The sequence below is a fragment of the Rhinoderma darwinii genome, chromosome 6 (assembly GCF_050947455.1).
Source record: "Rhinoderma darwinii isolate aRhiDar2 chromosome 6, aRhiDar2.hap1, whole genome shotgun sequence".
Classification (NCBI taxonomy): domain Eukaryota; kingdom Metazoa; phylum Chordata; class Amphibia; order Anura; family Rhinodermatidae; genus Rhinoderma; species Rhinoderma darwinii.
Genome location: NC_134692.1, coordinates 44,403,692 through 44,413,883, shown reverse-complemented (window position 1 = coordinate 44,413,883; position 10,192 = coordinate 44,403,692). Strand labels below are relative to the sequence as shown.

At 42.8% G+C, this 10,192-nt stretch overlaps 1 protein-coding gene across 1 annotated transcript in view; it reads right to left on the bottom strand.

The window, feature by feature from the left end:
- Positions 1–3,998: 3,998 nt before the first annotated feature.
- The window catches only part of RBM44 (RNA binding motif protein 44), a 76,822-nt gene continuing 70,628 nt past the window's right edge, over positions 3,999–10,192 (bottom strand). The window contains exons 15-17 of the mRNA XM_075829623.1: positions 8,084–8,214; positions 7,466–7,606; positions 3,999–4,523 (exon numbers count right to left, since the gene is read on the bottom strand). Of these exons, the coding sequence (XP_075685738.1) occupies positions 7,480–7,606; positions 8,084–8,214 (258 nt within the window). The 3' untranslated portion in view covers positions 3,999–4,523; positions 7,466–7,479. The remainder of the gene's footprint in view (positions 4,524–7,465; positions 7,607–8,083; positions 8,215–10,192) is intronic.

Below are 10,192 nucleotides of genomic sequence, written 5' to 3'. Positions count from 1 at the left end.
AGAAGTCTCCTACCTGCTCCTGCCGCCGCGGCTCCCTCCGGCCCGTCCGCTCCGTTTGCTGCCGCTGGTCCAAGTGCACAAATCCGGAAGCCGCGACCGGAAGTAGTAATATTACTGTCCGGCCGCGACTTCCGGTCCACAGGAAAATGGCGCCGGATGGCGCCAATTTCGAATTGGACTGTGTGGGAGCGGCGCATGCGCAGTTCCCACACAGACGCCGTACACGGAAGTCAATGGGACGGGAGCCGTTCGCAGTCCCTATGGGACTGTGGCTGCCGTATTCCATGTCTGTATGTGTCGTTAATCGACACATACAGAAATGGAACAAAAAATGGCAGCCCCCATAGGGAAGAAAAAGTGTAAAAATAAGAAAAAGTAAAACACAAACACACAAATGAATATAAACGTTTTTAATAAAGCACTAACATCTTTAACATATAAAAAAATAATGTGTGATGACACTGTTCCTTTAAAGAGGCTCTGTCACCAGATTTTGCAACCCCTATCTGCTATTGCAGCAGATAGGCGCTGCAATGTAGATTACAGTAACGTTTTTATTTTTAAAAAACGAGCATTTTTGGCCAAGTTATGACCATTTTTGTAGTTATGCAAATGAGGCTAGCAAAAGTCCAAGTGGGTGTGTTTAAAAGTAAAAATCCAAGTGGGCGTGTATTAGGTGCGTACATCGGGGCGGTTTTAATACTTTTTCTAGCTGGGCGCTCTGATGAGAAGTATCATCCACTTCTCTTCAGAACGCCCAGCTTCTGGCAGTGCAGACGCAGCCGTGTTCTCGAGAGATCACGCTGTGTCGTCACTCACAGGTCCTGCATCGTGTCAGACGAGCGAGGACACCGGCACCAGAGGCTACAGTTGATTCTGCAGCAGCATCAGCGTTTACAGGTAAGTCGATGTAGCTGCTTACCTGCAAACGCTGATGCTGCTGCAGAATCAACTGTAGCCTCTGGTGCCGGTGTCCTCGCTCGTCTGACACGATGCAGGAACTGTGAGTGACGACACAGCGTGATCTCTCGAGAACACGGCTGCGTCTGCACTGCCAGAAGCTGGGCATTCTGAAGAGAAGTGGATGATACTTCTCATCAGAGCGCCCAGCTAGAAAAAGTATTAAAAACGCCCCGATGTACGCACGTAATACACGCCCACTTGGACTTTTACTTTTAAACACAACCAGTTGGACTTTTGCTAGCCTCATTTGCATAACTACAAAAATGGTCATAACTTGGCCAAAAATGCTCGTTTTTTCAAAATAAAAACGTTACTGTAATCTACATTGCAGCGCCTATCTGCTGCAATAGCAGATAGGGGCTGCAAAATCTGGTGACAGAGCCTCTTTAAGTAGTTTTCCATTGATTGGGCACACCTGGCAAACTAATTATCACAGGTGTCTGAGATTGATTGCAATGATCAAAAGAGCCCTAAGACACAATACCATCCATGAGTTTAATTGAAAAACTAATAATTCAACGTTTATGACACTTAAATCCAATGTGCATAATAATTTGGAACACTGTGTATAAAGTACTAAGAAACGTGAAAAAAAAATTATTTGTGGGGTAGAAAATGAAAAATACAGCGATTCCTCCATGTTTTTTTGCGTGCCGTTTTTACAGAATTCACTGTGCAATTAAAACAACATGTTAACTTTGTTCTGTGGGTCAATACGATTATGCCAATATCAAATACGTATAGTTTTTTCTATATTTTACTACTTTTACATGTAAAAAAGAAAATTTATTTTGTGTCGCCAAATTCCGAGAGCCATAAGTTTTTTATTTTTCCGTCGATTAAGTGGTATGAGGGCTTATTTTTTGCGGGATAAGCTGTAGTTTTTAATAATACCATTTTGGTGTACATGCGACGGTTAAATCACTTTTTATGGGAGATGAGGTGACCAAAAAATAGACATTCTGGCGTTTACAATTTTATTTTTGTACGGCGTTCACCGTGCAGGTTAAATAATGATATATTGTAATAGCTCAGACTTTTTTTGAACTTTTAATTTTAATTTTACTTTTTTCATTAGTCCCCCTAAGGGACTTCAACCAGCGATCGTTAGCTCAATATACTGCAATACTAATGTATTGCAGTATATCGTGATTCTGACAGGCATCTATTAAGCCCTGCCTGAGGCAAGGCTTAATAGGTGTACAAAGATGGCGGACCTGGGGGCGTTCATTAAGCCCCCAGGCAGCCATAGCAACCATCGGCCCCCCGCGATTGCGTTGGGCGCGATGAGCAGTTAGAGGGGGTCGCCCCCCTCTTTCTGACGATTTAAATGCTGCGGTCGGTATTGACCGCAGCATTTAACGTGTTAAACTAGCGGGATCGCGCTCGAGCGCAATGCCGCTAGTTACTCTGAAGTGTCGGCTGTAACATACCGCCGACACCGGCATTGTATGGAGCGAGATCACTGCGTGAGCCCACTCCATACTTCCCCTAACCGACTTTGGCGTATGGATACGTCAAATGTCGGGAAGGGGTTAAGTAAAAGGGACCCTTAAATGTAAAAAAAAAAAAAGAAAGGGAAACAATATGTTAGGATCTTTAAAAACACAATCCATGATGCCAGTGTTAATTGGCTATAAAGTCAACAAAAAATAAAACCTAGAATTATTTTTAAATACCATATATCTTCATAACGCTTTATGTTTTTACTTGTTGCATTGACTATTCATGTTTTAAGCTCGGGCACTGAAGTACTAAAGTGTTAAAGGGATTCTCCGCTCAATCCATTTTTGTTATAAGGGTCCTCCGATAATACAGGATGGCAGCTGTGTTCTGTGAAGGAACCCGGCAACAAGTGTTCAATTTCCTTGCAGCACCACCCCAGACAAAAGAAAGCATTACAGTTTGAATTAAAAAAATTGGGCAGTCCATGTACTGGGTCCTCCAGAGTGAGAGTTGCTCCTTTTAGTTGCTTTCTGCTCTGGAGAATAGATGAAAGACCTGAAAGCAGGACGGCCCACTCTGTAAACTGGTATTTGAAAGGGTTTTTAAAAAACAAAAACAGATGCCTTTACTGAGCCAGACAAACTTAGAGAGCATTCGTGCAGTACACTATTATGGGCTATTATAGGCTAAATTATGTGCGAAATGGACGCATATAAAGAATTTCAGATAAACAGCAGCCTGTTCATAGCGTCCATGTAGCAAAAGGGGATTTATTTATTTTTTAAATTACCATACACAAAATGAAAAGAGATATAACAAAGATGCTAACACTTTAGATTTGCTGCCTAGTTATATGGCCCATCATAATAAAAAATGGAACACAAAGAAAATGTAAAGGGTCTTTCCAATTTTTTTTTTGCAAATAATGCTCAATCATTGCATAACGAAAAGTTATGCAACTTTCTAATATACTTTGTGTGGTTGCTCCCCAAATTGTCTGATAACCTGCATTGATTGTGTCCAAAAGACAGACACACAGCTCACTACAATATATTAGGTGCACAGCGCAGATATTTCTGCTGCACATGATCAATACAGGATTTTCAGCCTGTGAAAAAAAAATATTTTCATTCACTGACTGCAAGTGGACAGCTTGAATGTAGAGACATTAAACACAAAATGAGACAATTAAATTATTACCACATCTGAACTTGGCCCCTTAAAACAGGCAGAGGAAGAAAAAAATAACAAAAAAAAAAAACCTGCTCACCCACCCCCAGTCTTACCTATGTAGTCACTGCCCATCAGGGGAGTCATTGTTTTCTCATGGCAGGTCGATCCTACAGCCCACATCCCGAGAACCATCTGTCATCACTGGTCTGAACTGGTATAGTAGATAACCCACTGTGTGTGCAGAGATAACAGAGTATTCCCTTATACAGTTTACCAGACAGGGCTTGTGTACTCCTTTATCGGCAGGGACCGTGTAGGTGAGACTATGAAGTTGGGTGCCTCCACCCTGACCAAAAGAGAATTTCAACTTTTGTCAAGAGCGTCAATTGACTGAAGAAAACTAGTCAAGCTGAATATTTATTTTCATACTTACTGTTTTATTACACAGAAAAGAAAAAATGAAACCATTTATTTTGTCCTGATACAGTTTATTCTACGCCAAGGACACTGTACAGTAATAGCAAAACAAGAAAACAGCTAAACTGATCAGGTTAAGGGTTCTCTCATTTCGTTCATGTCTAATGTCTAGGGATTCCCATGGCGGGTAGGAAGCCTACCGGGCAGAGGGCAGAAACACTAAGTAAACAGCCTGCACCATATAGAACATATTAAATCAAAATAAAAGTACTAAATTATGTAACTGATGTTCCGAAAAGCACCTCTTTCACCCTGCCCCCATCTTTGTGTGATTAACCAAAACGGCAAAACCAAATTGTAGGTGTAGAAAAAACAAACAAAAAAGCCATTTAACAACCAGCTAGGAAAACCAAGACATTAGCGTATACACTTTTCTGTGACATTGCAGTTATTTCCAATTATCTTTCAGCTTTTCAATCCATCAACCTCAATAGTAACAGGTATGTGTAAAGGTAGAACGAAACCTGCGAAAGAAAAAACACAGAAAAGTAATGTGTAAAATTGCAAGCAGCATAAACAAATCTATAAACTGGTTATGAACAATTTATAATTTTTAGAGTCCAATTTAATTACAACCTTGAAAAAGTATATAATTTAACCCCTTAGTGATCAGCCTATTTTAGGCCTTAACGTCCAAGCTATTTTTTACGTTTTTCCATCGTCGCATTCAAAGATCTATAACTTTTTTATTTTTGCTTCGAAATAGCTTTATCAGGACTTGTATTTTGCAGGACAAGTTGTACTTTTTTAATAGCATCATTTTGGGGTACATATAATTTATTGATTAACTTTTTTGGGAGAAAGGGGGTAGAAATAAACCCAGCAATTTTGCCACTTTTTTGCGTCCTAAATTTACACCGTTTACGGTGTGGTATAAATAACTTTATTCAGCGGGCCGCTATGATTGCGACGATACCAAATTTATATCGTTTTCTGGTGTTTTACTACTTTTACACAGTAAAAATATATTTTTTCCAAAATTAGTTTGTGTGTCGCTACATTTTAACCACTTAGGCAGTGGCGTAACTACCGCCATAGCAGCCGTAGTGGCTGCTACGGGGCCCGCGGCATGAGGGGGCCCGTGTCGCCCGCCAACATGGGCCCCCAACATGGCCGGAGGCTCCGCTAGCAGCCGCTACAGCGGGACGCCACTTAACCCTACGGCAGAGCAGGGAGGAATCTCTCCGCTCTGCCATTTAACAAAAGACATGTATCCCCTAGCCACAGCCATACAGAGTCCCCCTGTAGGGAACGCCATACAGAGTCCCCCTTGTAGGGAACGCCATACAGAGTCCCCCTTGTAGGGAACGCCATACAGAGTCCCCCCTGTAGGGAACGCCATACAGAGTCCCCCCTGTAGGGAACGCCATACAGAGTCCCCCCTGTAGGGAACGCCATACAGAGTGCCCCCTGTAGGGAACGCCATACAGAGTGCCCCCTGTAGGGAACGCCATACAGAGTGCCCCCTGTAGGGAACGCCATACAGAGTGCCCCCTGTAGGGAACGCCATACAGAGTGCCCCCTGTAGGGAACGCCATACAGAGTGCCCCCTGTAGGGAACGCCATACAGAGTCCCCCCCGTAGGCAACGCCATACAGAGTCCCCCCCGTAGGCAACGCCATACAGAGTCCCCCCCGTAGGCAACGCCATACAGAGTCCCCCCCGTAGGCAACGCCATACAGAGTCCCCCCCCCCTGTAGGTAACGCCATACAGAGTCCCCCCCCCCCTGTAGGTAACGCCATACAGAGTCCCCCCTGTAGGTAACGCCACACAGAGTGAATCTTCTGAATCTTTTCTGTGAGATTCCAGCAAGCCACGCGTAATCTCGCGAGATTACGAGGTAAACGAGATTTTGTTTCCCTTGCTGGAAATCTCACAGAAAAGATTCAGAAGTGTCAGGATTCTGAATACACATCACGTCCAGGCTGGAGGTCATGTATATTCATTATCAGGACACTTGATTAACGTTAATGTCTGTATGTGGCTGCACATCGCGTTCTAGTAAGAACGCGATGCTGCTGTGTAAATGAATGGAGAGGAGTGCATGATGCTGATTGGTCAGTGTCATACACTCCCCTGTACAACGCCCACTTGGTCGAAAGTAATAACACGCCCACTTGGGCATTAAGTAACTCATTAGCATAAACCAAAATTGCTAATAAAGTGGTAAAAATAGATCGTTTTTTTAAATAAAAAGCATTACTGTCACCTACATTATAGTGCCGATCTCCTTATGTAGGATATAGGGCACTTATAATGTGGTGACAGAGCCTCTTTAAATGAGCGCCGATCATAGCGTGCAGGCATTAATCGGCGCTCGTTTACATGGCTCATGACGGGTCGTGCAACAGGATCCTAAGGCTCCAGGCATAGCAGCAGAATAGGACCCCTCCTTGGTGAGGCTGGTAGAATGGCACCAGAAAAGTAGAAACTTAGGGAGGAAACAACGCAGGAAAGAGAAGCCTGTACCTCAGAAAGGCCATGCTGGAAACTACTGCCCGGTCACAGAAGCATGCCTCCATAAAGAAACTTCTTCCCAGCAACCAAAGGAATGATGATGCCGGGCCAGCAGATATGGTTGCCGTGGACATGTGACAGAGGGGCGTGGCATGAGTGGACAAAATGCAGCTTAGTGCTGAAGCACGTCGGGGGCTAAAGTAGAAAACACAGGCTTCAGCGCTGAGGGAGCAAGCGCACGACGACTAAGAAAGCGCGGCAGCACGGTGCCTGTTCCCTTATCGATGATAAATATGGCGGTAGAAGTGGGGAAACCGTTCCTAAAAAATTAGAAAAAGTATGTGCAGCAAAGAGGTCTCCAGATAGGGTACACCCACCTTAGACATGGCATGTACACTGTCCTATAAGAAGAGGTCCCAATAAAGTTGCACAGCGAGTAGCCCTACAGAGTATTCTTTGGGTAGAAGAGGTTTGCAGATTTTATTTTCACCCTCCGTAGTCTTTGCAGGGTCACCTTTTCAGTAACCTTGCACGTATAGTGGGGTTAATTAAGCTTTAGCTGCGGGTCAGGGTGATTAGGTTAGGTGACCTGCGAGGAAGGAAATTCAGTGCCACGAACTGGCTGACAACCCACCAGTAGCTAAAGAAGAGAAATTAAAACAGAACTAAAATAAAAAAATAGCAGCAGACCTGAGTATCCGGTCACGTCTGCCTCCTACGGACACTAGGCTTAAGCGGCTATAGCCAGTGTCTGTGGGAAGACTTCTAGTGGCAAGGGCCACCAATGGTGCCGAGTGCCCCAGCGATATCTACAAGCAAAATATATATTACATATAATTTTATATACACATACAGTATGCGCTAGCTGCATGTACTCTATATATACTGTAGGTGAACATGAAGAGGTGAAATGTAAGGACACACACACACGTGTATAACTGTCAGTACCTGTCATGTAACTATCATGCTGGGGGAATATTTCCTGCTAATTTAGAAGATGCTGCAAATAAAATTTCCGGAATTGTCAAACCACCTAAGGTTCCCCCTCTGTTCCTTCTTATTTCTTCGAGCGTCCCAATAACTTGGTCTCTAAAAGCAAAAACAAGAAAGGGAAGAAAAATAAATAAAAATAAATAAATCAGTACCAAGTTAGGCTATGTTCACACGGGGTCTTTTGCCGAGTTTATTGACGCGGAAACCGCGTCGCAAAACTCGGCAGAAACGGCCCGAGAACGCCTCCCATTGATTTCAATGGGAGGCGTCGGCGTCTTTTTCCCGCGAGCAGTAAAACTGCCTCGCGGGAAAAAGAAGCGACATGCCCTATCTTCGGGCGCTTCCGCGTCCGACCTCCCATTGACTTCAATGGGAGGCAGGAGAAAGCGTGTTTTCTGCCCGCGGCGCTCAATGGCCGCGGGCGAAAAACGGCGCGATCATTGCTATTCACACGGAGTATTTTGGGGGAGGAATATCTGCCTCAAAATTCCGTTTGGAGCTTTGAGGCAGATATTCCTCCCCCAAAATACTCCGTGTGAACATAGCCTTAGAAGCCAAGCATTGCCCACTTACCTAGTAGCATCTTTATGGAGCTCTGTCAGATGCTTTACAACTTTTTTGAACTGGGAGAAATTTAACTGGTTAGGAATGATGATAATTGGAAGTTCGGATGATGTGTCAATTTGCGGGAATACACCCCAATCCTTCGGATAAAAATGCACATAGTATATCTGAATAGAAAACACTTTCAAAAAGGCAAAAAAGCAAATATAAAACAATATACAAAAATACACTTAAAAGGGTTTTTCCAGCTACTGACAACGGATGACCTATCCACCATAGGTCATCAGTACATGATCTGTGGGGGTCCGACACCCGGGCCCCGCACAGATCAGCTGGTCCGGACGTACAAGCCAGAAGTTGTTTGCTCCGGCCACAGAATAGCGGCCGAGCTGCAGTACTGGATAGGTCATCAATTGGACAACCCCTTTAAATATCTACAAAAATAGTTAAAGGCTATGTAAACTTTTAAAGGCAAATTTTTTTTTAAGTAAATCAATGTTTTATTTTGGATAACATTGTTTTTTTTTTATCAAAACCTTATTACATAGGAGATACAGCTTCTATGCATCCTGAATACATGGAAGCTGTATCTTGCTGTCAAAGCCGAATCGGTCAGCACAGCAGGACTGACTGCTTTGGTGAACGGTAAGGGTATGTTCACACGCTTAACTAAAAAAGTCTGAAAATACGGAGCCGATTTCAGAGAAAACAGCCTCTGATTTTCAGGCGTTTTTGAAGCTGAAAATAAAATTTGGAGCTACTTTTGAGGCGCTTTTCATAGTGTTCATTGAAAAATCCGCTCCAAAAAGCGACATGCTACTTTTTACGGAGCGTCTTTTTACGCACCGTTTTTTGACAGCGACGCATAAAATAAAGGCTTGTGGGAACAGAACATCGTAAAACCCATTGCAGGTAATGGGCAGATGTTTGTAGGCGTAATGCAGCCATGTTTTCAGGCGTAATTCGAGGCGTAAAATTTGAGGATCCAGCTATTATCGATCTCTTCTAAGTTCATGAACTTGAAGCAAACCTTTGAAGAGGTTTTTTTGTTTTTATAGATCAATGTTTTAAGTGATTTAAAATAACTTTCAAATTGCATCCAGCCTAGAAAGAAGCTGTATCACTCGATTCGGTCAGGTCAGCTATCTGACCACTGAGCTGAGAGCGAGTCCTGCATGTCTGATGCGGAACTGACAGCTGTGGCTTTGACAGAATGATACAGCTTCTATATATAGATGATACATATAACCTGTATCTTAAAAAGTAAAAACATTTTTAGTAAAAGTCAAATTAAAAGTTGTTTATGGATTTATTAAAAAAAAAAAAAAGTTTTGCTTCAAAGGTGTACATAGCCTTTATGTAACAAAATTATAAGCAACAATTGGTCAGGTATTCCTATTAGAGCGATTTTACATTCTACATGATAACGTATGCAATTCGATAAATTCTGTGAAAGTCTATGGTTCAACATGGGGAACAAATTATGTTTTTTGTGCATAACCCCATTGGACCTCATACTAAAAGTAGTACAGGCAAAACTGACATACCAACTCATCCTAACCATATGCATAATAAGAATAAATGCAGCTGCCAAGCTACAATGCTTCTTTTAAAAGTTAAAGAGTCTCTCTCACCAGATTATAAGTAGCCTATCTTCTACATGATGTGATCGGCGCTGTCATTTAGATTGCAGCAGTGTTTTTTATTTAGAAAAACGATCATTTTTGACGGAGTTATGACCTATATTAGCTTTATGCTATTGAGTTTCTCAATGGACAACTGGGCGTGTTTTACTATATGGCCAAGTGGGCGTTGTACAGAGGAGTGTATGACGCTGACCAATCAGTGACTAATCAGCGTCATACACTTCTCTCCATTCATTTACACAGCACATAGTGATCTTACTAGATAACTGTTTGCAGCCACATACACACACATTAACGTTACTGAAGTGTCCTGACAGTGAATAGACATCGCTACCAGCCAGGACGTGATGTTTATTCAGAATGCTGGCACTTCGCTAACGTTTGTATGATTTACAGCACACACAAACAATAGCGAAGTGTCAGGATTCTGAATAGACATCACGTCCTGGCTGGTAGTGATATCTATTCACTG